This window comes from Eleginops maclovinus, chromosome 2 (genome assembly GCF_036324505.1).
Source record: "Eleginops maclovinus isolate JMC-PN-2008 ecotype Puerto Natales chromosome 2, JC_Emac_rtc_rv5, whole genome shotgun sequence".
NCBI lineage: Eukaryota > Metazoa > Chordata > Actinopteri > Perciformes > Eleginopidae > Eleginops > Eleginops maclovinus.
This window is the reverse complement of record NC_086350.1, coordinates 24681897-24707986: the sequence shown is the minus strand read 5'-3', so window position 1 is coordinate 24707986 and position 26090 is coordinate 24681897. Positions and strand designations below refer to the sequence as shown.

Below are 26090 nucleotides of genomic sequence, written 5' to 3'. Positions count from 1 at the left end.
TTTTTTTCACACTCTCATCAAGGGCAACGTAAGATCACTGGCTGATAAGTAAACGGTGTTAGCCAGAAGTCAGATGGAATATCAGGAGTGCAGTTTAAGGTGCTTAACGGAAACATAGCTGTACCAGGATATATAAGACAACGTTTCCGTAGATGGCTTCCGGACTCTTCAGGAAATGTTTCAATCAACGTTCAACTTATGTTTATATGAACATGTATTTCATTTAATTGTTTATGGTAACCTGTCACAACACCTCTTTTGGATAAACATTACTCAAATAAAATCCAGATTGTCCAAATGCCTGTAGGACATTTTGTTCCAGTAATTAATTACACTTGATTTATTTGCTTTATAAAAACTGGTCATTCTAACGAGTAGTTGTGCAGTTTAGAATGTCTTGTCACACTTGGACTGGTTTAAGGGTGGGTGGTGTCGTGCATGAAGTTATTTGGTTCAGCAGTTCTGAAAACAACTGCACAAACCCAAACTGCCCAGTCCTGCATAGATTCACTTTGAAACCAAAGAAGCAGCGGCATGAAACCTGGAACCATAAAGGACCCTGGGTAACAGTCTGTTGCTGTGTCTAACTTCATATACTTCACTACACTTGCTAGCTAACAAACACATTATTGTTTGTGGTAGAAAATCATGACTCTGCTGAATTAACCCTTCGAAATGAACGACTGAAAATCCCTGGTTTTCCGTAAGGACACATGTTAAGTGGTACCAGTGTTGTAGTCAAGTCACCAAATTATTGAGTTCGGGTCCCTCTCGAGTCACCACTCTTGGAGTCAGAGTCCAGAGTGCTCTATCCAGGAAGTACAAAAGTGCTTGAATTGAGACACGACATGTGTTCATGAAAAACAAATGTTAATGAACTCTTCAGTCAGCACATCTCGACCAAACTCAACACCCACCGTATCATCTGTGTCATCATCCAAGAAGCCATAGGAGGGAATTTGAGAAGTGTTCGCTGAGGGTAATACTGATACCACTTCAAAGATGATACATCTGCTGATTACATAAAACAACTATTATGATAAGAATCGCTTTCATTTGCATTTCTTTATTTTAAGGATTGTGACTAAGTTACATACTGAGCAGGACAGTTTAAAGTGTAAGATAAGCTTGTCAGAGCTCTTTGGTGGCTAAGCACTAGTCATAAATCAGGTCATTTATTGTTCCTTGCGCTCTGATTCTGATCTGCGTGAAGATATTATCAGTTATTTACTTTCTCTCATATCATTAACCACCATCTAAGTTGGTTACTTTATTATTATCCCTGATTGAATTCTGATTATTTCATTTATTGGAGTTATGTTGACAAGATAACTGCAGTCTGATGCTGAAGATTGTGGTTATTAACATCAATATTCAGTCCTACTGGGGAACTATTAGACATTTAACAATGTCTAAGAAGCAATGAAATTATTCCTTTTGGGTTTTGGAATATTGAATAAAATAAGATCTGTTGCAAACACATTTATGATATGTTGACATTTTGTTCGGCAGGATATTCTCCACATATTAACACTACTTTTGTAAAAGTTTAAGCCTAAAAGCAACTGCCAGAAATAAGGAAGCTAACTAAACAAAGTACATCACGATTGCATGGCTGCGCAACTCAATTGCTAAGCTAATATCAGCTAATGTGTGGCATGATGATGTTGAGTCATCTTATTTAGTTACCGTAATTTCCCGACTATTGAGCGCACCTGAATATAAGCCGCACCAACTAAATTTTTAAAGAAAAAAAACGTTGTACATAAATAGGCCGCAATTGTCTATAACCTGCAGGTCACGTGTTGTCACATGAGATATTTACACAGAAGATTTTTAATATTTCTAATTACCGCTTTTTTTCCAAACAGTGTCTGAATTGAACAGCCTCAGAATGGCTTCATCACACACTTTCTCACTCTGTTTTTCGTTGTCGCTCTCAATGTCACTGTCGTCTCTAGGCGCACTTGTGCTGTCCTCTTTATCACGCAGCAGTCCAGCCTTTCGAAACCCATTGGTGATGGTGGATTTTTTCACACTGCTCCACGTTGTTGTTGTTGTTGTTGTTGTTATATGAATATGCATTTCTTCGTGTGTTTTCCATAATGGGGTGTGTCCATAATGTGCAAAATGGCTGTTCAAATCACGAGTCTTCCTCTGTGTATTATCTCTTCCACCTGTCTGTCTCGCTTTTGCGCTTCCTGCTAGAGTGCCCCCTGGTGGCCATTAGCTCGTAAAAATCTATAGATTAGCCGCATCATTGTTTAGGCCGCAGGGTTCAAAGCGTGTGAAAAAAGTAGCGGCTTATAGTCCGGAAATTACGGTACTTATTAGCAACCGCTGTTTTCAATAAACATATTCAATATTACTGATGAACTTTATGTCTTAAGCTTTTAGCCATAGAACTGATCTAGCATCTAACCAAAAACACATTCGATAAACTGTTGACTTCGAGATAGGGGAATCCAAAGTGCTAAAATGCTAACTGATATCCGGCTTAAGGAATCATTCCTGCACCACCCTCTGCCACTAACATGTGGTAAGGAAAGAAGCTAGCAGATCATTTCAATGCTGTATGGGTGTCTGTGCTCACCTTGTGAAACTAATAACACACGTGATTAGTTCTGCCCGTGTGACAGCCCTGTTGTTAACGCGGAGGTGGGTCCAGGGAGAAGGACAGACACAGAGACGGAGATTACATCTCTTTTGTCTGCTAACAAACTGATTGTGACAGCTCTGAAATCACAAAGGCCGCTGCTGGCTCACACACCGGCAGGAAGATATGCTGAGAGAAGAGTTTGGACTTGTTTAATGCAGCAATAAACTGCAGTGCATGAGACTCCATCGTTGTATTGTAACATTCAATTACAGAGTGGTGGGAAAGTTAGAGGTTGCACTCGTCATATGATGACTTTCACATAGAAAGGAAGGACACATCCACTTGACAACTGTCTGATGCTTTTGATAAAAGCTTTTCTTATTAAATAGTTATACAAATAGGGTTTAGTTTGAAGAGTTTTAGAACACAAGTTCAAGTAATCACAATACATTGATATTGATCCTTCTGACTAACTTTTTCTGACTTTGCGATGTTGCTTATGCATCAAAAAGTCTGCCAGATACAATAGTTGGTATTGGATGATAACATATATCCATTTAATACAGTCAGGTACATTCATATAGAGTCAAAAAAAGCATCTAATGCCCCTTTCCCACCAAAGCGGTTCCAGGGCCAGTTCGGAGCTAGTGCCCGTTAAGCACCGGTTCTTCCTGTTTCCATTGGAGCAGAGCCGGCTCTTGGCCCCGAAAACTGGTTTTTATTTGGCACCAAAATGCTGTTTGCCTAAAAACACAACTGGGGCTAAAAAGAAGAACCAGTTCGGAAACAGAAGAGCACTAGCACGAAGCTAGAACTGGAAATGGTTTGGTGGGGAAGAAGCATAAGATAAGATTTTGTTGCTGGGCTTAATCTCTGAAAACAAACCTCCTATTGTTGGAGGAGAAGACTGGTTGCTGGTAAAAGTTGGTGAGCGTCTTGTCACTAAAATGATAATAGCTGATCAACCTAATAGTCAGTCCACCTTACGTGAGACTACGCGGTTGATGTTGGTTACTACGGTGCTGGCAACGTTACAGAAGGTTTTTAGTATGTTGGTGCTCTTGGATAGAAGTTCCAGCATGGCTATATAGACAACACACAGATGGCAATGCTTTGGAATATGTGTTAGCATGTTGAATGTGTTTCACAGCATCTTTGTCTGTCTCTGTTGATGGTGTAGCTAACCAGAAACCTGCACGTATCCACCAGCTCCTGTTTGGTGTGTAAATGTGTCCAACACCAATCAACTTGTTATGCTAACCTCAGCATGTGTTGCTAATGCTAGCATCCATGACCCCTGGACTGTGAGAGTTCGGTGGTAGAGTGGTGCGGTTATGACACATTTTGTAGACCAACAAAGAGGTTGGTATCGGAAGGGCTCCCTCGACAAAAATCTAACACATGTTTATGATAATCTCCACATATTAACTTTTATGATTATTGGACGTAAATTCAACGCCAGAGGTAAAAAGCTAGCATTAAGCTATAAACGACGTTTAGTAGTTCCATTTAATCAGTTGCTTGCAACCACGTTCTTTAAGTCATATAGAAGCTTTAGATATTCACTAGTGTGGTATTGACTGATGTATTTCATGTCGTACAATAAAACAGGAAAACGTCTTTAGCTTGTGTTAACCACAGAAATGACCAGCTTTTAACCAAAAACACGTTCAAAAACAAGTTGACTTTGAGACTAACTAATCATTCCTGAACCACTCTAAACACAAATCATCTCAGCCTTTAATGACAATATGGTTCCTGAATGTGCAGCAATGTGCTTCACAATGCAGCACCGTGCAGCAGCAGAAGCAGGAGCAGCAGCAGCACTGGGGTTAAAGTTGCAGCAGCAGCCGGAGTGGCTTGTTGTGATAAGGCCCAGCCTGCTGCCACTTCATGTGTGTAGCCGGTGGAAGTGAGCGACGCTGCAGCTGTGTGTGCAGCAGAGTAGAAAGCTGTAGGTTGCTTTGGTTAGGCAGCTGCTGCGCTTTGCCTCTGTGTCTCCCTCCCTTTGCTCCTTCCTGCTCTGTATATTCTGTATCGCTCTCCCTTTCTCTTTCTGTGTCCTTCCCCTTGTTCGTCTCATTCCTTCCATACCAGACATAACTTCTGGCCAGCTGAGTTAGTCTCTCTTCAGCCTCTCGCTGCGTGTCTCTGTAAAAGAACAGTCAGAGTCAGCATTCAGTTGTATAACACATAATTACAACAAGTTGTGGAAACATGGCCCCCTCTCTGCTCCCCACACCGTGTGTGTGTGTGTGTGTGTGTGTGTGTGTGTGTGTGTGTGTGTGTGTGTGTGTGTGTGTGTGTGTGTGTGTGTGTGTGTGTGTGTGTGTGTGTGTGTGTGTGTGTGTGTGTGTTTTGTATGATATGTTACACTGACTCCATCTGAAAACAAATGGTTTGATACTAAAAGAAAAGTAGTATTAGACCATTTCTAATATTAGCCTGCTTCAAATAAAGCAGCCACCTTCACTCTTGGACCATTAAGCAACATGAAGAATTCAGACTTGATCAGCTAAAAAAAAAGAATAGAATAAAACCGAGTGGCTTGTCAATCATATCACTGTTGCTTTGATTACATTACAATCTGGATTTAAAATCCAACTGAGCTGGTGTTGTTGCTAGATAAGAGGCTAACTAACTGTCACCAACAAGTGGACCTAATCTTTAGTCTTGAGGAATAAACTGACAGTGCTATGTCCAGCTAGCACTGTGCGGTGTGTGTACAGTGGGCTACCAGGCTTACAAGACACTGGCAAAAAACCCTGACAGGGTAAAGGAATGCCAGCTGAGAATCCATAAAACCATGCAAGCGGTGGAAACTTACAGGAAAAACTGATGCATATGTCCATGGCGATCTGGCACATTTTGATTGCAATGAAGGATTTTGAAGCAAAACACTTTACCACTTTCACTCCTAGAGTGTGTGAATGTGTGAAAGGATTCTGTGACGCCAGTTAAAGACTCTCTTCTAACCCACAGACTTGCTAAAAACTGCAACGGAAGAAACCCCTGTTGTCTCTCCTCTCTTATTATCTTGTCTGATCTCATGTCAGGTTCAGGGGTGACATTCTTCAGTTACTATGGTGTAACTGACTATGGTGTTCTTCCGTACACATAGCTGGTTCAAAATAAGCTTTTATTTCCGTGGTTTGGATACATATTTAACCAAAATTAAATAGTTAAATAATCAGCACATGTGCCTCATATTAAAGCAAAAACCAAAACCTGATTGGGACACTCCTAATTTGTACCAGTGATATCTTAGTCACCAATGTTACATCAGAAAAGTACTGAGTCATCCCATCAGCCACGACCTTCTATTTCCGGAATATAGTTTGAGGTCAGAATTCAGTCTGCTTCTCTGCTGATCCACCAAATTGGGCAGCAGTGCACTGGAACTAGCTTACTCAGGTTAGCAAGTTAGCTGGTTAGCACATAACAGTGACATTATGCTTTGGAGTGAGGACTGTGATTCTAACGTGCTATGTTATGTTATATTTGTTGAGCTTCCTTCAGTATGAAGTAATCCTTTGGGCTGGGTCGTTTATTGTGAAAGGTCAAACCGAAAAACTGAAGCTGTGATTCGCTCATATTCTCAACTTGGTATATTATATCATATTATATGAGGTGTATTTAAAATAAATGTGATTATAGGGAAATGTAATTAACAATTCCAAATGGCTCTTTTTAAAAACACAATCTTTATTTAGACAACCTTGTAATTCTTTGTGCCCAAATCGAATTTTTTTGTACTTTCTTAGACTTTAAGTGAACGTGTCTGTGTTTAAACTTCCATTCAAACATTCGGGAAACTAATCACTAAAAAGGTCTTTACTCACACACACACACTGTAGTCTGTGTCCATGTGAGGTATGATTCCAGTAGCTTCCTGTAACAGGGCTGACTGTAGTTGGTGCAGGGGTCATGCCCTTCATGACGAACAGTGGAGAAAGTGCTAATGAACTATTTATAGCGTCCCGGGCCCAGACTGCATCTGGAGTGTCTCTGTACAAACATTTCCTAAGAGCAGCTCTTGGAGATAGTTGGAGTGGTGGATGCTGAGCGGCTTGTCACCCAGATGAGAATAGCTGATCCACCTTAAGTGAGCCGAGCCAAAGCTGTTGCTAACTTCATGGCTAACACAGTCCCTGTAATCAGCAGGTCTTTTGTCTTGTAGCATTTATTAACTGATAAATTAACTGTACACACACTGCACTGCTACACACAGATTACAGCTGATTTCATACTCGCCATCACACACACTTTCTCTCTCTCTTTGACCTTACCCTTGCTAATCTTATGCACACAACATACACACCTAGTTTTTCCAGAGTTTCCAGACTCATTAGTTTTAAAAAAATAATGTATAAGTACATTTTTTAAACCCCCAAAGCTTAAGCCTGCATGCCACCAGACTTATACGGTCATATTTAAAATAGAGCCCCAGTTATGCTGAAGTGGATAAACCTGTATTACCAAAGTGAGAGAATATAGAATATTGTCACAAGTATTGCTATAATTTTATTTTCCTAACATACACAATGACCCTATTGGCCAGCAATTATTATCGGCCGGCTGCTGAATCACTCAATTTCTAGGCTTGTTGAAAATGAAACACAATATCGAAGAAAACTCCAAAGACGTGCTTTAATCTTATATGTTTTTGAAATATTTACATCTGAACCCTGAATCATCCTTTGTGACGGGCCACAATATGTAACCTGGAACTTTTGCCCCCTCTTTGCCTTTTTTCACTTTTCTTTTGTTCTCCATGTCCAAATCCCAAGAGGTTAAAAGGTCAGGAAGGTAATCCCGAAGGTCCTTTAGCACAGAGCAGAACAGAAACCGAAGCAGATGCCAACATCTCTGCGTCCATCTGTCCTCTCCTCTCCTGCCCCGGCTCTGATTGTTCTGTTTGAACCTCTGCCTATATTTAGAGCAGATCACATTTATCTCAGTCTCTCTTGACTGCCAGTTCTGGATCTAGAGGCAGAAGTGATAAAGCTATTTCTGTTGCCCACAGTGAAGGCCATAGCATATGGTTCACATCATGTTGATCCTCATCAAAGCTTTCAGTATGACTTCTCCGCCCGTGTGGAATACAACACATTCTTTTATTCAAAAAAATGTCCACACGTCGCTTGCTCTCTCTTTGTTTTTTTGGAAGGGGTTTTCAACATCAACGCATTTAACTCTTGTAATTAATGCCAAAACCTAAATTAACACACATTCATCCACACCTAATCCATCACCAACCGCTTTAGGTGTGGTTACCACTATAAGAACAGATAGTGGTTGCAGTATGATAGCGGCAGCAAGAAGACTAACATACGAGCATATAGATTGGTGCAGGGATGACGTATTTTTGTAGGCCAACCCGAAAGTAAACTGCATGGGTTCCCTCGACAAAAAAGCAATGTGATTTTTCCATAGGATTATAGAATATTGTAAAAAATAAGATCTGTGGAAACTGAACCTGTTTGATAAATGCACGTTTTGTTCAGCCGGATAATCTCCAGATGTCTACCCTACTTTTATCATTTTCCAATCATAAATCTAATCACTAGTTTATGCTATAAACGAACTACAGACGAGTACAGCAGGGTCGCACGACTTCAACGTCACGCCAACTTAAGATCGTTTTCAACTCACTTTTTGTACAAGTTGAGGCGTTTGTTTTAAGAGTTTGCAAGAGCACAGAATAGGAGCAAACACACCCACAATTTCCCTGGATAGTCGGTACAGACAGGTATGCTTACAAATCCGAAACAGGTGCTAGTTAAGAATTAAATATAAAAGAAAATAATACCCAGCCAAAAATTATATTTAAATAAAATAACAAATAAATAAACAAACAAACATAAGATTACATTTTCAACTAATTGACAACATAAACATTTGAGAACAAGACCTTTAAAGACTAGACTGAACTTGGATGAAATGACAGGATTAACTCAACAGGGAAAAAGCTGTGTAGCAGCAGCAGCAACAGAAGGGGCCACTGTCTGTTCTCTGGACAGTAGGTGGGCTTTGGGAACAGACTGATCTCAAATGAACCCCTGCTGTGGGATGAGAGGGTGGGCTAAGTAGCAGACACACACACACACACACACACACACACACACACACACACACACACACACACACACACACACACACACACACACACACACACACACACACACATATATGTAGGGTGAGGATTTTCTCTACAGACATCCAGACAGAAGGACTAGAGGGTCTGATGCTTTAAACGTCAGTCATCGTAATGCCTCATGCTGAATGTGATGCGGTGACTTAGCTTCCATCTCTTTGTACCTTTAGTATACAGAACGTCTCTAGCGTTTCCACATAAGATCTGTCATTAGTCATGCCGAACGCTGCCCTCTTTAGTTTGAAGAACACAATGTGCCCTTTGATTTACTCATTATCCGTGACACACTGCTCTCTTGTTCAAGTTCATCTTCACTTACTGATTAATACATCCCATGAATAATGCAAATCTCACCATATGAAAGAAGATGTAGTTGATACCAATACCAAAGTGAAAAACAAAACAAAACAATAAATCTCATGTACTGGTACATACATTGCTTTCAAACCGTTTTCATTCTATTTAACTTTTTAAGAGGGCCATAATTCCTTCTCTAATATCTATTTAATTTTGCTCTGAAACAACTGGATTTATCAGATGGCTCGCCAAAAACCCAATTTTACAAGACTACATCTAGCAAATCAATCTTATGAATGACCTTGGCCTAGTATATACAGTATATATGATATAATATATTAATATTTATACTAAAAAGGAGCCTGAACACACTCTAGTGTATCTCTACGGAACCTCCTTTCGTCAGCTGCTAACTGATTGGAGGTAACTGCTAACGTGTACTAGCTGTCCTCTCTAGTTTAACACAGATTTGCCATTCACAATGTGACATTATCAGGACAAAATACGGTTAGTCCCCTGAATGCTTCGATAGTGGTCAATAAGGATGCCCTTCCTCAGAGATGGTGTTATTACCATAGGTGAAAAGAGTGTTAGAGAACTATAGTGGTCTTCAAGCAATATGAAAATGTGGAAGGACCTCTATATCGCCAAATTTTGTCGAGGGATTTTCCACTTTGATCTACCATAGAAACATGGAGATGGTGGACTGGAGATGACCGGCTCTAAAAAATAACAAAGACTCAACAATTCTGAGTTCTTTGTGATAATACACTAATCCATATTAAATTGTGTACCCCTCAATACTACACACTGGCTCTTTGGGCACACATACATCTTAAGGTGCCAATCAAACCATGAGTACTGCGCACCTCACACATATTTCAGCCTTTGCAACTTTTACGAACAAAATCCCGGGAAGATCCTTGTTGTGTTTCAGAGCTCGTACTTTTGTACTTACATTTGTTGTTTTAAAGTGCAACCGAATGCAAAGTATGGATACATATAAATATGTAAGTACCTGGATGGTTCACACATAAAACATTTTGAAGTTGTAGAACACTGAACACTCCTCACCATCATGACACCGAGCAGATGTTAGGCAACCAGCCGCGATTGCTGTTGCTCTGGTAACCATAGTACTATAGAAATAAAAGTTTTTCACAATTTAGGAAAGTAAAACTAAACTGGTATTGCAACTAAACTACTGTCTATTTTTTTGGGTTCATTGATTAGTCTGTAATGCCTTGGTACCACTTACAATCTTTGCAACAAGCTAGCTAGCTAACAGCAGCTATACCTCCGTTGAGGGCACAGCAGCCGAGTCCAAAATCACACACTTCTTAAGTCACAGTGCACAAGATGACATCGAGAAAGAAAGGTATCTCACCTGAGACACAGCACCTGTCACTTGTACCCTTGTGGACCCTTTATAATTTACATTTCAGGATCGTTCAGTCCTTCAAACTTTGTTTCTACATGACTCTCCAGTTTGGGCAGTTCCCTGCAGATAAAGTGAAAGGGGTAAAAGGGGCAACAAACGAGCATTCAGTCTAGGGATCTACATTTGAGTCAGAGGACATCAATATTTAAAATCAGGTGATCCAGCTTTAATTCGTGCTGAGGTTTTTTCCACGAGTGGAGCAAAACATTCCAAGTTGTGTGTGTGTGTGTGTGTGTGTGTGTGTGTGTGTGTGTGTGTGTGTGTGTGTGTGTGTGTGTGTGTGTGTGTGTGTGTGTGTGTGTGTGTGTGTGTGTGTGTGTGTGTGTGTGTGTGTGTGTGTGTGTGTGTGTGTGTGTGTGTGTGTGTGTGTGTGTGTGTGTGTGTGTGTGTGCGCGCAAGTGGTGCTGTGCATCACAGCCTACAGTGCAGTTCAGAACTTTGTGCGTCACGGCTGCAGAAATCTCACTTTTCTGACGTGAAGGGACAAAGGTTCTCTTACTGTCCTCCGGCTTTGTAAATACACCACAGCCATCTGTCCATCTGCCTGTCTGTCTGCCTCCACCAGACTGTGTGTGTGTGTGTGTGTGTGTGTGTGTGTGTGTGTGTGTGTGTGTGTGTGTGTGTGTGTGTGTGTGTGTGTGTGTGTGTGTGTGTGTGTGTGTGTGTGTGCGTGTGTGTGCTTTGTGAGGAAGGCTTGTGTTCTCCTGTGACTGTGAGGAGGACTTGTGAGGCTCCTCTGTTTTCCTCTGACTTCCTGTTTCCTGCCAATGAATGGGACAACCACATGAGTGCATGTAGAATAGCTAAGTGGGCACCCCCACTCATCTTTATGACATGTCTGGAAGAATGGGATTTAAACAGAGAGCCAGTCACACTCCCTGCTGCCTTCATGTACATTAGATGCTGTGATTCTCGAGTATAGAAAGAATCAGCTTCTTTAGCTCACACCTCACAGCACTTAGTGAGCTACACTGCTGTTCATCTCACTGGCAGCACTCCAGGACTAATGGAGCTCTTCAAACTATGTCTCTCTCCACTTTCTCAGTGCAGATCTGTGTCCCTCATTGTCGATGTCCAAATATCAAACCAAGCCAATGGTCGCTGTTGGCCACTTATGGCCTTCAGTCTGTGTTTTTTGCCGTCAAAGCCCTTCTGGATATCACTCTGATTGGCTCTTGCGTCTATAAAGTTGTGCAGGAATGAGTCCAAAAACCTAAATATATGTTGGCATGTAGGTACTTCCAGTTCGCTAGACATAAAGTAAATTGTTTTTTGAATTAGTTTTTGGTTAGATGCCTAAAATAAGGTTAGCGGTTAATACGGGCTCAATTCATTTTTATTTAATGTATCGTGAATAAAAAAATGTTCAGTATATACCACATTTGTGAATGATTGAAGTGTCAATAAGACAACTAAAATCACAATGCGTTAACTTTTGTTGTATTAGTTTTATTTGCGAAAGCATTAACGTTTCAATTGTTGTGAGAATGGTGTTAATACTATATGTGGAGATAATCCTGCTGAAGTATCACCAACATTTGTTTGCCACAGAGCGTATTTCTTTCAATATTGAAAATGCAATGGAGAAATCCTATTGCTTTCATCCTGTGTCGGCCTTCAAAAAAAATCATGTCTGCAACACTCTATTGAGTTTAAAAGAATCAATATACAGGAGGAAAAGGAAAGTGAGGTAAACAAATTGAACAGCGCACACAGTCTATTTTCATGTTTTATCTTTATTTTATGAACATTCTAATACACAGATATTTCCACATCTGGAATGAGGTGCTGAGTGTGAGAATAGTCGTTAGGCTGCTTTGTTTAAATGTTTGAATCAGCTGGTATCTTTGCAGTCATAGGTCTTCTTGTCTCCCTTTTTAGAATGACAAATACAGTTTACCGCTGCCTGATGGAGTTATTTCATCTCACACCGATGCAAACTGTCTTTCCTGATGTAATAAATCAAGTTAGAAGTGGGCACCTTTCTTCAAAGACTCCTCTTTTTGTAACACTTGAGTCGCCCCTGCTGGATATTACAGAGAATGCAGAACAAAGAGTAGTCCTGCATGTATTCTTTCTTATTGGATGACTATCTATTATTTTCCTTCTTTGAACGCTGCTAACTATGTTTTCACTTATTGTGCTCATCCCTGTGCCTCTGCCTTCTTTTCTAGACTCCAGTGCCATGAAGCTGAATCCCCAACAAGCTCCATTATATGTAAGTATATCATACAGCATCATAATGCTACCATTTTTTTTCCCTATCTACTTTATGAGCTGCATTATAAAGCCTATCATCGTATATTCTTCAGTTATCTATCTCATTTAAACCACTGATGGCAGCTGGCAAGTTAGCATTCTGTTATCTGCACTGCAATGCTGCATCTTTTATCGGCTCTCCTGTGTATTTGAATTTATGTTTAATCTCCAAACCTATTATTATTATTATTATTATTATTATTATTATTATTATTATTATTTTTGTTTATGCGTTGTTGGTTATTTTTTCAATTTGTTTAATTTATCATCTTCCTGTAACTTTGAAGCACATTAGAACCCTTTTTGTGTGCTAACAGAGGCAACAATACAGAGCTAACAATGTTGTCTTGTCAGAAACCAAAAGGTGGACGTTTAAGCTTCTGCAACAACATTATCAGTAAAGGACAGCTGTATGAGGGCATTGTAGAGAGGCGACCATTACAGGACTCATACGCTAACATGGCTAACACTTGTTTGCTGCTACAATAATGCTCTAAGTATGGAATACATAGCATACCACTTGTTTGTAAGAAGTACTTAATCGTTACACTTGAATCCGGACAATTTTTTCCTGATAATGCTGCATTGTGAGCAACAAATGTCTGTTGAAATTAGCAAAAGAGCTAGGTAACATTAGCCGCTAGCAGTTAGCTGCTAGCATCAGGTAACTGAGGGCTATTGGCTTGTATTAAGATGCACTTTTGCTCTTTGACCAACCTGCTGCAAACTTAAAATCCCTGCCACTTTCTGAGCAAGTGTGTGTGTGTGTGTGTGTGTGTGTGTGTGTGTGTGTGTGTGTGGGGGGGGGGGGGGGGGGTGTGTGTGTGTGTGTGTGTGTGTGTGTGTGTGTGATTTGCAACATTCCAGTGCGCTATTGTTAGCTTGTGCGTGTGTGGTTGTGGCTGCATGTTCAGCAGAAGAGTGTGTCATGTTTCACAGCACAAAACCAGGAACACTGCAAAGGTTCTATTCTGTCTTTTAACCAAAATATTTATGTCTAAGTAATCACCCAGCTCTTAATCAGGGCTGAGTGATGCCATTATTTTCTGTCACAATAAAGATAATTTAATACCTCAATAACCTTTTATATCAAGGTTAAGATCATTTTAAAACTATTTTACAATAAAGATCCTGGTTTAGATCATTTCATTTCTCAATAACAATACAAATCACCCCTCTATATGCATGAGATAATTTCATATATTGATCACAATATATACAGCATATCAATCTCATATCTATAAAACAAAATATACTACAGCATTTATTATTCCATTTATAATAATACATTTTATTTGAAGGCGCCTTTCTCGGCACTCAAGGACACCATACATGATACACACTCAAAGACAATAAAAGGAATCAACAATGCAAGTAACGAATAAAATAAAAACAATAGACGGTGACAGAGGAATTGATATTAAGTGGAATAAGCAGTTTTGAACAGATGTGTTTTGAGTTGTGTTTTTAAATGAGGGAATGAATCCATGTTTCTGAGTTGGGGTGGTAATGAGTTCCAGAGATGGGGAACACAGTGGCTGAATGCTCTGCTCCCCATGGTGATGAGACGACGGAGGGGACAGACAGGTGTATGGAGGAAGAGGATCTGAGGGAGCGGGAGGGAGTAGGAACATGGAGGAGGTCGGACAGATATGGGGAGGCGAGGTTGTGGATGGCTTTGAATGTTAACAGGAGGACTTTGAAATGAATACGGAACTGAACCGGGAGCCAGTGGAGCTGTTGGAGGACAGGAATGATGTGGTGGAGGGGGGTTCGAGTTATGATGCGGGCAGCTGAATTCTGGACCAATTGAAGTTTATGGAGGGTTTTTTGAGGGAGGCCGAAGAGGAGAGAGTTGCAGTAATCCAGACGGGAGGTGACGAGGCTGTGGACAAGGATGGTGGCAGTGTGGGTGGTAAGGGAGGGGCGGAGGCGATTGATGTTTCGTAGGTGGAAATAGGCACACCGGGTAATGTTATTGATGTGGGATTGAAAGGATAGTGTTCTGTCAAGGATGACACCCAGACTCTTAACCTGGGGGGAGGGTGAAACAGAGGAGTTGTCAATAGTGAAGGAAAAGCTGTCGGTTTTGGATAGAGTGGATTTGGTGCCAATGAGGAGAACCTCGGTTTTGTTACTGTTTAGCTGAAGGAGGTTTTGAGTGAACCAGGTTTTTATTTTGGAGATGCAATCGGTGAGGGAGGCGGGCGGGAGATTGGACAAGGGTTTAGTGGTGAGGTAGAGCTGGGTGTCATCATCATAGCAGTGGAATTGAATGTTAAATTTGCGGAGGATATTGCCGAGGGGAAGGAGGTAGATGATGAAGAGGAGGGGCCTAGGACAGAGCCCTGGGGCGCACCTGAAGTGACGGCGGAGGGGATGGATTTAAAGGATTTGAGTTGAATGAACTGAGTGCGGCCAGAGAGGTAAGATGTGAACCAGTCTAACGGAGTGTGGGTGATGCCAATGGAAGATTGCCTGTTGAGGAGGGTGGTGTGACAGATGGTGTCAAAGGTGGCACTCAGGTCGTGGAGGATGAGGATGGAGAGGAGTCCAGAATCAGCTGCCATCAGGAGGTCATTGTTGATTTTGATGAGTGCTGTTTCAGTGCTATGGAGTGGGCGGAAACCAGACTGGAACTGTTCATACAGGTTATTGTGAGATAGGTGAGCATGGAGTTGGGTGGCAACTGTGTTTTCCAGGATTTTGGAGATGAAGGGTAGATTTGAGATAGGACGGAAGTCGGAGGGGTCTGCGCCAGGTTTTTTCAGAATTAGGGTGATTGCAGCAGTCTTGAAGGATGTAGAGACAGTTCCAGTGGTGAGAGAGGAGTGGATGATGGCAGAAACGAGGGGGACCAGAGATGGGAGGCAGACTTTAACAAGTTGTGTGGGGAGGGGGTCCACTTGACAGGTGGATGGCTTGGATTTCCGGATGAGTTCTGTGATTTCTGAGAGAGTGGGGAGCTGGAAGGAGGAGAATGAGTGTGTGGATGGGTGAGAGTCTGCTGAGATGCTGAGGTGAGGGATTGATCCAAGGTGCTGGTGGATGTTCTTGATTTTTGCCGTGAAAAAGGACATAATGGAGTTGCAGAAGGAGGTTGTGTACAAGTGAGGGAGGAAATAGTCCTGGGGTTTGGTGATATTGTTCAGTAGGGAGGACAGTGACTTGGTGTTTCCTATATTGGCAGTGATTAGACTTGAGTAGTAGTGGGTTTTGGTGCTGGCAATGGAGTCCTTATAATGTATGATGTGGTTATTGTACATTTCTTAGTGAATAGTGAGACCAGTTTTTTTATGTAATCGTTTGAGTTGCCGACCTTTGGCTTTCATGAGGCAAAGATCGGGGGTGAACCAAGGGGCGGAGACAGAGAAAGAAACAGATCTGTTTTTTATCGGAGCAAGAGGATTGAGAATATTATGGAGTCCAGTGTTGTAATGAGAAACCAGGTCATCAGGGGTGGATAGATTGTGGATGTCAGGGAGGCAGAAGGAGTGGAAACTTGAAGTAGGAGAGGCGGGGTTAATGTTCTTTGTATTCCCGAATGAGATGAGGCGTGGTGTTTTAGAGATGGATAGAGTGAGTTTCACTGTAAATTAGAGGAGAAAGTGGTCAGTTATGGGGAGTTCATCAGCTGTAGTGTCAAGAGGGGTGATACCAGAGCAGCAGATTAAGTCCAGAATGTGTCCTTTGGTGTGTGTGGGAATAGTTGTATGCTGCCGACATCCAAAACTCTCCCAACAGGATCTGAAGTCTTTGGTGAGAGGCAGATTGGTATTGTCCATGTGGATATTGAAATCACCCAGTAATATTATGTTTGGTGAGATGGGTGAGGAAAGTCATTTAAAAAGTTACTATCCGGTTTGGGGGGGCGGTAGACAGCAGCAATGATGGTTGGAGTGGGACCAGACAGCTCGCAGACAGTGGCTTCAAACGAGCTGGAGACGGGCGCAGACACCGGCGAGACTTTCCAGTTCTCGCGAATGAGATGTCCCTTGCTTGTCAGAGAGCGGATGTTGAGCAGAGCGAAGTTGAGTGAGGTGTTGTTGCAGCTGGTGGTGATGCTAGCCGACCGAGCTAGGCGGGCTAACACGCTGTGGTCGACAGCCCGGCTGGTGGAGCGTGGAGGGCATCGAGAGCTGGACCAGTTGGACTTTATTGCTGTTGAGCTGTTGTGGTGAACATTCCGGCGGGACCCTCGGTGTATGTCTCTCCGGTGGGGCTGGAAGGTGATGTCCGTGTGAAGGTGGGGAGCCTCTGGCGCAGGTCCAGGCAGGTGATAGCACAGCTGGAGCAGGTCAGCGACCGAGTACTGAAGCATACCCATCACTGGCAGGTGAACAGGTAGTAAAAAGAGCCAAACACGGACAAACAGGATGTATGTCCTACTGGCCCACATTGTGGACGAGGACTCAGGCAGCGTCGGCAGTCAGAAACAAAATGCCAGGTGAGGCTCAAGCCGGGACAGAAACAGGTGAGCTAACAGTGAAGACTCACAGAGACAGTAGTGCCAGCAAACCATGGAAGTATTCCAAATGAAGGCAATTACCCTGTCCGATTAGGTCAGAAAAACCATCAAACAAGTATGGAAAGTTTAAAAGTTACCGGCGAGCAGCGGCAGCAAGTTGCGCCAGTGTTCACTCATTTATCCTGTATGTATGTCAGTGCAATGTGACAACACAACGTGCAACAGAGCACTCTTCTGAGCACATCCACTCACACAATCGGTGATGATTTATAGTCTCGACTTGATCTCCAGGGTCATACTGGGATGAAGTGAACATCATCAGTCTGCATTGGTGTCTGGAATAAAGTTGATTTCACTGCCTGTGTGTGTCATCTCAGGGAGAGTGTGTGTTGACCGTTCACCTGGAGGATGATGATGTGTGTCGTGCTGAGGATGACGAAGAGAAGGTGGAGTTTTACCTTTTATTCTCAGGATCTACTCAAAGACATCTGACCAGCACGCTGCGAGTCAGCCACGTCACCCTGCAGGCGGTGTGTCCAGGTACAACACACACACACACACACACACACACACACACACACACACACACACACACACACACACACACACACACACACACACACACACACACACTCACTTTAGGTCTTAAAGTACACAAAATATATAATCCTTCTTTATCCTATGATTATCTCAACTTTTTCCCTGAGGAAATTATAACTCCAAATATTTTATATATGAAAATGTTTTGGTTAACTACATTTCATAAATTATGACTTTTATGACACTATTGGCCCTAATACTTGTTTATGCGTTTATATTCTTGTGGGAATCTGTTAAAGGAGCAGTGAAAATGTTGCAAATGGGTTATTCACTTCTTAAGGGATGGGATGGATGGAATGAAGGGATGGATAGGCGTTATAGCGGTGATGCAGCGTACGGTTGAAAGCAACTGATTGGTCCCTGGTTTTATTCTCACCTTTTCAAGAAGGAATCCAACATGGCTTCCTACTCATAACATAGTCGTTACACCAAACACCCCAAAATATAAAGGAATACATTTGAAGTGAGAGCTATTGCTCCTCTTTCTTCATGCTTATAGAACTACATCGTCTAGATTGACAGCTTGGTCGGACAAAAAATGTGTGTTTTCTTCCTTTATACAAATACAGACCCCTTCCAACTGGCTTCGGCACTCCCATCGTGCCCTGCTTCTCCTGCTCTCTATAGGAAATGGATTTGGTGGATATGTAATTTTATTTATAGTCAGGAGTTTATAATGAGCTCTGTATAGTTGCAGCAGGATTAAAATGTCACTTTACACCTCAGCCTGTTTTACTAGTAGGTGTACAATGTTGTGATTATGACCACACCCAGCTCATATGTAGCATTTCACAATGGCACAAGGTGTGCCAGGGCATGTAGAGACCTCCAGATGGCAGCGTGAGACAAGTTTTAATTAGGGTGTAGTTACGATTTTGGTACCAGTACTAAGCAGATTAGTGGTAGGAATACCAACTCTCCAAAAGTGTAGGCACAGTCCTTTAAATCCCATTGGCAGTAATTACTGTAAGAAAAGGATGGAGGGGGTGGATGTTTGTCCTCATCTCTGATTAAAAGAGCTTCTGTTTGATGCACACAGACTAATGGATTGCATGGAAACATTCACAGTTTATGAGGACACTGTCTTGGATGTGTCGTCAGGATTATCAACAGGTCTTTATGCGTCTGGTCAGACTCAGTCATTATTTATCTCCATTACATGGTATTTGATTCTGATTGGTCAATTGGAGATTTAGCGGTCTGTTGTTTCCCAATAGCAGCCCATTGCTATACTGTAAAAGGAACATGTGCAGTCATATCAATCCTCAAAAAAGTAGTAGTTGGTCAATTTAACATCAGCTGTGGCCAAAAAACAAGAGCGATCAATCGATTTAATAATTTCATTGCGTTAATTAGAATAATAATGTGATTAATCAAGTTAAAAATACTAGTTTTTGTCTTGAATTGTTGTGGTGTTGTAATAAACAAGCGGCAACTGGTATTAGGAGACTATATTCACCAGGGGAACACTTACCTTTACAGTGGTTGGCAAATGTTGCTTAATCATAGTAGCATAGCATTAGCAACTATTAGCTGACCAACTGCACCTAAACTAGCACCAGCATGGAACTACAATGGAACATATTTCAAAAGAAAAGGGTTATCTGATCACTCCAAGTGGTTTGTTTCATGTGGAAGTTAGTGTCTCACAGTGGTGACTTGAGGTTGCACTGATTTGACGTCTGAAGGCCCACCAAACCTGTAGCCGGGACACAGAAAAACTACACAAGTCATTATCTCTAAGTAGTCCCTCCTTTTTTTGTCTGTTAGCACATTATGTAGTCGATACTGTCTCTGTCTGTCAACAGGTGCTTTAGCTGCCAGTAAAACACAACCTGAAGCAGCTCTCTTTTTGTGTGTGTCTTTGTCTGTGTGTGTAGCCCATAATGTGTGTGAGCAGGTATTGGTGACGTTATGTTGGGTTCATCCTGATGGAGCAGTCGACTCGCGCTCTCAGGAGACCTTCTGCTTCGTACAGGTAACAATTAATTACAAAACCAATGTGATATGTTTTTGGAAATGGAAATATTTGATTTCTATAAATTCATTCAAATTGTCCTTCAGTGAAAATACATGAATGTGTCATTCAAAAAGTCAAATATTACATTTTGTATTCATATTCTTAACGTTTTTGTGCTATAAGTAGCTTTTGATTGGTAATACAAATCCAAAATGGTGAATTATGTGATATTTTACATACATTTTAGGAATGTCACATAAGTTGACAACAGCATCTGATGAAACCATTTGAAACATTTAAACAAACTCTAGTAAATACTGTAATGTGACTGTAATGAAATGATTAAATACTGATGGGAGTTCATTCAAATTGTTCCTATAATTGGAAATCTTGTGTGTGTGTGTGTGTGTGTGTGTGTGTGTGTGTGTGTGTGTGTGTGTGTGTGTGTGTGTGTGTGTGTGTGTGTGTGTGTGTGTGTGTGTGTGTGTGTGTGTGTGTGTGTGTGTGTGTGTGTGTGTGTGTGTGTGTGTGTGTGTGTGTGTGTGTGTGTGTCTTGTGAATTGTGTGCTGTGTGCAGGACTTGGCTCTCGACATGGCCCACTTCTTGCTTGACAGCATAGCTCCACAGGAAGCATTACTATTGGATGATGAGCAGGTAAGATGACAAGCTCTTAAATCTGGCTCTTTTTTATTTGATATGAAATGTTGTAGGCTTTTAATGCTATTTCTTTCATTATGTTATTTCTTAGATGATTTGAATAAATCGGATTTGTGTGACATGTAACAAAGAGAGAGGACACAGAGAAGATGAAATAATTTAATGTGTGTTGAAGGAGTGTGAGCGGTTGGACAATAGCCTGGCTCTGGCCCTGAGACACCTGAGGACTGGACCAGGGACGCACAGACACAGTGGCATGGATGGACACGGCCCTGAGTCACATGAGGAAATGAGCACAGATGTGTCCACCGGTGAGTCAGAATGCCTCAACAAGCCAGTCTTTAATTTATCCCCAAATCTGTTTTATATAAATAGGCATAACAGTGTTCTCTGTGAACCCACTGTGTTCATTTCTTTCTTTATAGCTTTAATGTTAGCAAGCTAAGCTAACTGGTTTACACTTCACAGAGCCAACAGTGGACAGTTTAAACTCTTATTGGCAATAGAGTTGTGCAGGAATGAGTCCTAAAACTGGATTACCTGGTTCCACCATCTCAAATTCTATGTACATTTTTGGTTAGGTGCCCGAAATGAGATCTGTGGTTAACACAAGCTTAAAATATGTTCACGTCTTGTTTTACGACATTGGAAAAGAGGGTAAATAAGACTACTAAACACTCCGAGCATTAGCCGTCAGCTTAGCAGTGGTGACGTGAAGGCATGCGACCGTGATGTAGTTTGTTTAAAGCATAACTTCTACTGATTACATTTCCTTTCAACTATTATACAACTAAGATCCAATGGAAAAATCCCATTGTTTTTTGTCTAGAGAGCAATGTTTACTTACAGATTGGCCTACGTCGTCACTGCACCACTTTATAGTAAACCACAGAAGCTGACAGCGCGTCTCCTGTTAATGCGAGCGCTCAGTTGTCACCCATCCGTTACTGTTGGAAACACCCAGCCTGAAGCTTACACACTGTTTCCACAAATGTGTCCAAAAAGTGTTTCATCATGTAGCTGTTCCACCACAGATAGAGTCACATATCTAACGTCTAACGGAGCACATACTCACTATTTGAGTTTATTACACGGCTTCACGCTGTAAAATGCCATGTCACATCTGAGCTATTTTACACAATCTGACCTGAAGCCAATTCCAATACCCTAACTCAGCGTATTAGCGACCCCTGATCTCTGTTCACTGAAGATCATACACCATTTCAATAATGCTTTACAAAGTCCGTAGGGTTATGAGGTGTACAGCAGATAAAAGCTGTTAGTGTTCAGGACAGGCTTCTGTGGCGCTTAACCTTTAACCTGATAAAGCACATGGCCAGTTTTCTAAGTTCTTTATTAAGTTTGTTAAATATGTTATCCACTGGTTCCTTTCAATTTTCACTCCAGTTATTGGCTAACGATGGAACTATGCCTTGCACATTAAGTGTCTTTTTATTGTGCACATTTATTGTGAAGTATAGTAGATGTGGAGTTGACTGAGCGGAACCGAGGTGTGCATCATCTAGTTGAGTCACATTTGGCTCATCCAGTGACTTATTAAAAAGCAGGGAGAGGGTGATAAAACATTTGATTGTTATCAACAGTATTCAACATTAAAAGAAGAACACATTCGTTTTTAAGTTGATGTCCGTTGTTCATTATAACTACGTGAAAGCACACCATAAATAAAGGCTGTAGAAAAAACGTAAAGCTAATTACATGGCACATTTAGCTTTAAAGGCTGCAATTCATTTGTGAAAATATTTTTCAGCAAATAAGAAACAATCATTAAATTGTATTATTTTTGTGTTTGCATTTTAAGAAATTATTTTATAATAGACTTATTACTAAATAATAGATATTATATATATATATATATATATATATATATATTTTTATATATATAATATCTTTATTACATTCTTTAAATACCACACAGAACACAGCAGCTCAGACATGACAAGTAAGGTGCGTAGGTAGGGGTAATATATAAATAAATAAAAACACTGGACAGTATAGGGATCCCCAGTCTCTACCAGTCTCTACCCCTGGGAGAAAGGCAACAACAAAAAGAAAATTAAATAAGAATAGTTATTTCAAAAATAAATAAACAAATGCAGAGAACAGGCAACAAGGTTACAGGAAAACAAAGAAAAATAAGTACATAGAAGCACGAGCTGAAGGGTGTAACCCTCGCAATATTGGAGAAGTGTGGGTCCCATATAGTCAAAGTAAGGGGCCCATACTTTCTGGAAAGCGTCCACCGGAGAGTGAAGCATACAGTACATGAGATGTTTTCGTTAGGGATACACCCCATTACGATTACTCCAGATTATGCCACAATTTTTAGTTTTTTTATTGAACAAGCCACAATTAATTTTGTCGGAGCAACATCCTTGATCCAAAACAGCAAAAAAACTAGTGGCAAAAGTCAAAAGATTAAATAGCCTCTTGTGTTTGATGTTTGTAATAAGACCATCTTGAAGACAAGTAGGAGGCACCTAGGTTAAACTCTATTGGAACACAAAATAAAACTCAGTACTTTCACAATACCCAACTAGTAGCATTGTAGCTTCACACATGAACAAAAACGAAGCCTGCTTGTTACACGGCCAGATAATAAACAAACTAACCACTCCCAATATTAATTGAAATTATTTTTTTGACTCAAAAATGATCATATTTCTTCCGCTCAGAAATAAAAAACTCTGTTCCACAGCGCACCATCTGCTGGAACTACGACAACAACAACTTTTCGGCAGCACTGATCGAGGTTTCCTGTAACTGTTCGAGTCTGTTCACAGTTTCTGATCCACTAACAAGTCCTTAAACCCTGCAGAGCCCAGACCGTGTTCCTGTTAGTGTTCACTTCCTGTCTGTCTTCTGGGGATTTATCTGTCGTCCAACGCTCCTATTTTAACATCTTTTCCTTTCTCTTTCTTGATTCTCTTTAACAACGGTGAATAAATCCTTGACAGTGGTCTGTACTACTGGATTAACAACATGTCACATGTTCTGAATTGACCAATCAGAATCGAGTATTCAACTAAACCATGTAATAACACAGATTAATATCAGTACACTGCTCAGTTGGTGTAAAGCCACCATCCCTTATCTCTTACATTTAGGGGTCTACCCCGCTCCATCTTATCTTATCAGATAAGCCCCCCGCCCCCTCTCCTAACTGTTGCTCTCTTCCTCCTCCGCAGCCGAGCCTCAGACCCAGCAGCTCTCCAGCCTGCTGCACCTGGCAGCCAGTCACGGTCTGCGGACGGTGGCTGCTGTTCCTCCTGCAGCAGCCGGGAGCCAGCCGGGCTCTGAGGACCCCCAACGCCCGGGGGCTGACTGCAGCCTGTGTGGCGCAGAGCAGAGGACACGAGCAGCTGCTGGAGCTCTTCACTCAGTGAGTACCTCTATGTGTGTGAGCAGAATGCAAAGATGTGTTTATTGGGAGAAGAGCAACTGTCCCTGCTGTATGCACACTGAGCTCTAGGGAAGGGGATGCTTCCACAAGTTCAAAAAGGCAAAAATATTTAATTGTCTCGAAAACAGAAACATAAAAATAAATCTGAAACATATTCTTATCATACTTAGGTACAATCAGAATTCATAGGATGTTCTCACTGCAGTAAAATAAAATAAATAGAAATAATAAATAAAGCAGTGAGAAAAGCAGCAGTAGCAGCAATGAGAAATCAATATTTAGATTAAATGAAACGTAAAAGTATATAGTTACACATTTTACAGACTGCAAGAATTAAAGATACAAACTTTAAAGTTGAAATAAGACTGGGTGTTCATAAATAAATACTAAAAACAATGCACTCTCACTTCCAAAATCACATGTATATAAATGTAACATATCATAATTATATGTATATATGTAAACAACTTTAATATCAATTCATACTGTTACCCACATTTAAAAAATGTATTTCCTACATTTGTATTTTTTAATATTAATATTCTTGTGTATATTCTTACTGTTTTATCCTTTGTCACACTAATCTTAATGATGCTATGAGGATAAATAAAGGTTTATCTCATTTTATATTTAATCCTTTATTTATATTACATTGGGACATTTACATTGTTGAAGCAAAGGAGTAGTGCATCTTAAAGACACAATGAAAGAGTAGAGTCACACATTAAAGCGGCCCTATTATGTTTTGGAGGGGGGTTTCCCTTCCCTGTAGTGTGTTATATAGGTTTTTATAGGGCTGTCAATCGATTGAAGTATTTGATGGCAATTAATCGCGTGATTGTCCATAAAATTCATTTGCGCGTTTCTTTATCTGTTCTAAATGTTCCTTTTTAAAATGGACATTTTACGTATTTTGTTAGTGGACAAATATGATTGCTTTATAATAAATTATACATATGTTTATAATAGATAAACAATGCTTATGCATCATAAATCAGTCATTATTATAAATAATACTGTTATAATTAATTATGATTATAAAAGTCCTTTTTTAATTTCAGTAACATACTGACATCACTAAGTAACCCTCACGCTTCAATTGGTTAGCGCTAATGCAAATTGTACATGATAAGTTAAGGGGCAGGACATCTCTAAGCGGTTGACCAATCACACCAGAGCCGGCTAGCTAACCAGTCAGAGCGGACTGGGCTCTGGTTCCAGACAGACGGTGAAAGAGGTGCTGCAGTAGAGGCAGTATGAGAAAAATAAAGAGCTTTTTGAACTTTAAAGCATGGAGACATGTCCCAGTAGAGGAACAACATACCTCAACCTGAAAATTGGAATACTTTGGCCCCTTTAAGACCCATTGGGTGGGATATTAACTTGAAAATGCTTCAGGACCTGTAGGGTTAACCTCTCAATGGTGGTGTGTGTGTGTGTGTGTGTGTGTGTGTGTGTGTGTGTGTGTGTGTGTGTGTGTGTGTGTGTGTGTGTGTGTGTGTGTGTGTGTGTGTGTGTGTGTGTGTGTGTGTGTGTGTGTGTGTGTGTGTGTGTGTGTGTGTGTGTGTGTGTGTGTGTGTGTGTGTGTGTGTGTGTGTGTGTGTGTGTGTGTGTGTGTGTGTCCATCACAGTGGGATGTGGTTTCTCTGTAAGGAGTTTCTCTGTGCTGTTGAGCAGAACGTCCCGGAGCCTTTGTGCTCTGGGACAGGCAGCTCAGCTGATCCTGGCTCAGTGTGGGAGGGTCTGAGGGGTGTGAAGTGATGTCATTCTCACACAGGGCACAGTGTGTGTGTGCTACAGAGGCTGGGTGTTGTCGGGATTTGTCGTCAAGTTGCGTAGTCCTACCTTGTAGTTATTGCCTTTTTATTTATTCAACCTGGAGTCCAACAGAAAAACCGAGGAGCAGTTGTGAATATTCAGTGACATTATTTTGTGTAATGGCAGGTTTGAGACGTCTTCAACTGTCCAAGTGGAACCTAAAGAGCTGCAGCACTTTTACCCACGAGGCCGAGTGTTTCAGCAGCACCTGACTCTCGGTACCTTCACCCTAACATTCCCTAGAAGAGAGGAGGGGGCGGAGACACGGAGCAGCTGCTTACAGGAGGAGGTGGAGGAGCTGAGGAGACATATTCGTGTTCACGGGGACAAGAAGGTGAGCTGGGGGGGTTCCCTGTCCTGCTGCTCCACATGCTGTTACTATGTACTGTAATACCTGCTTCAGCTGTAC

General features: G+C 41.2%; 1 protein-coding gene across 1 annotated transcript in view; it reads left to right on the top strand.

The window, feature by feature from the left end:
- Window positions 1-26090, top strand: part of akap13 (A-kinase anchoring protein 13) — a 102752-nt gene that overhangs the window by 11271 nt on the left and 65391 nt on the right. The window contains 8 exon segments of the mRNA XM_063900255.1: window positions 12669-12712; window positions 17599-17761; window positions 19702-19799; window positions 20359-20436; window positions 20615-20750; window positions 23649-23722; window positions 23724-23842; window positions 25808-26015. Coding sequence (XP_063756325.1) covers window positions 12680-12712; window positions 17599-17761; window positions 19702-19799; window positions 20359-20436; window positions 20615-20750; window positions 23649-23722; window positions 23724-23842; window positions 25808-26015 — 909 coding nt within the window. The 5' untranslated portion in view covers window positions 12669-12679.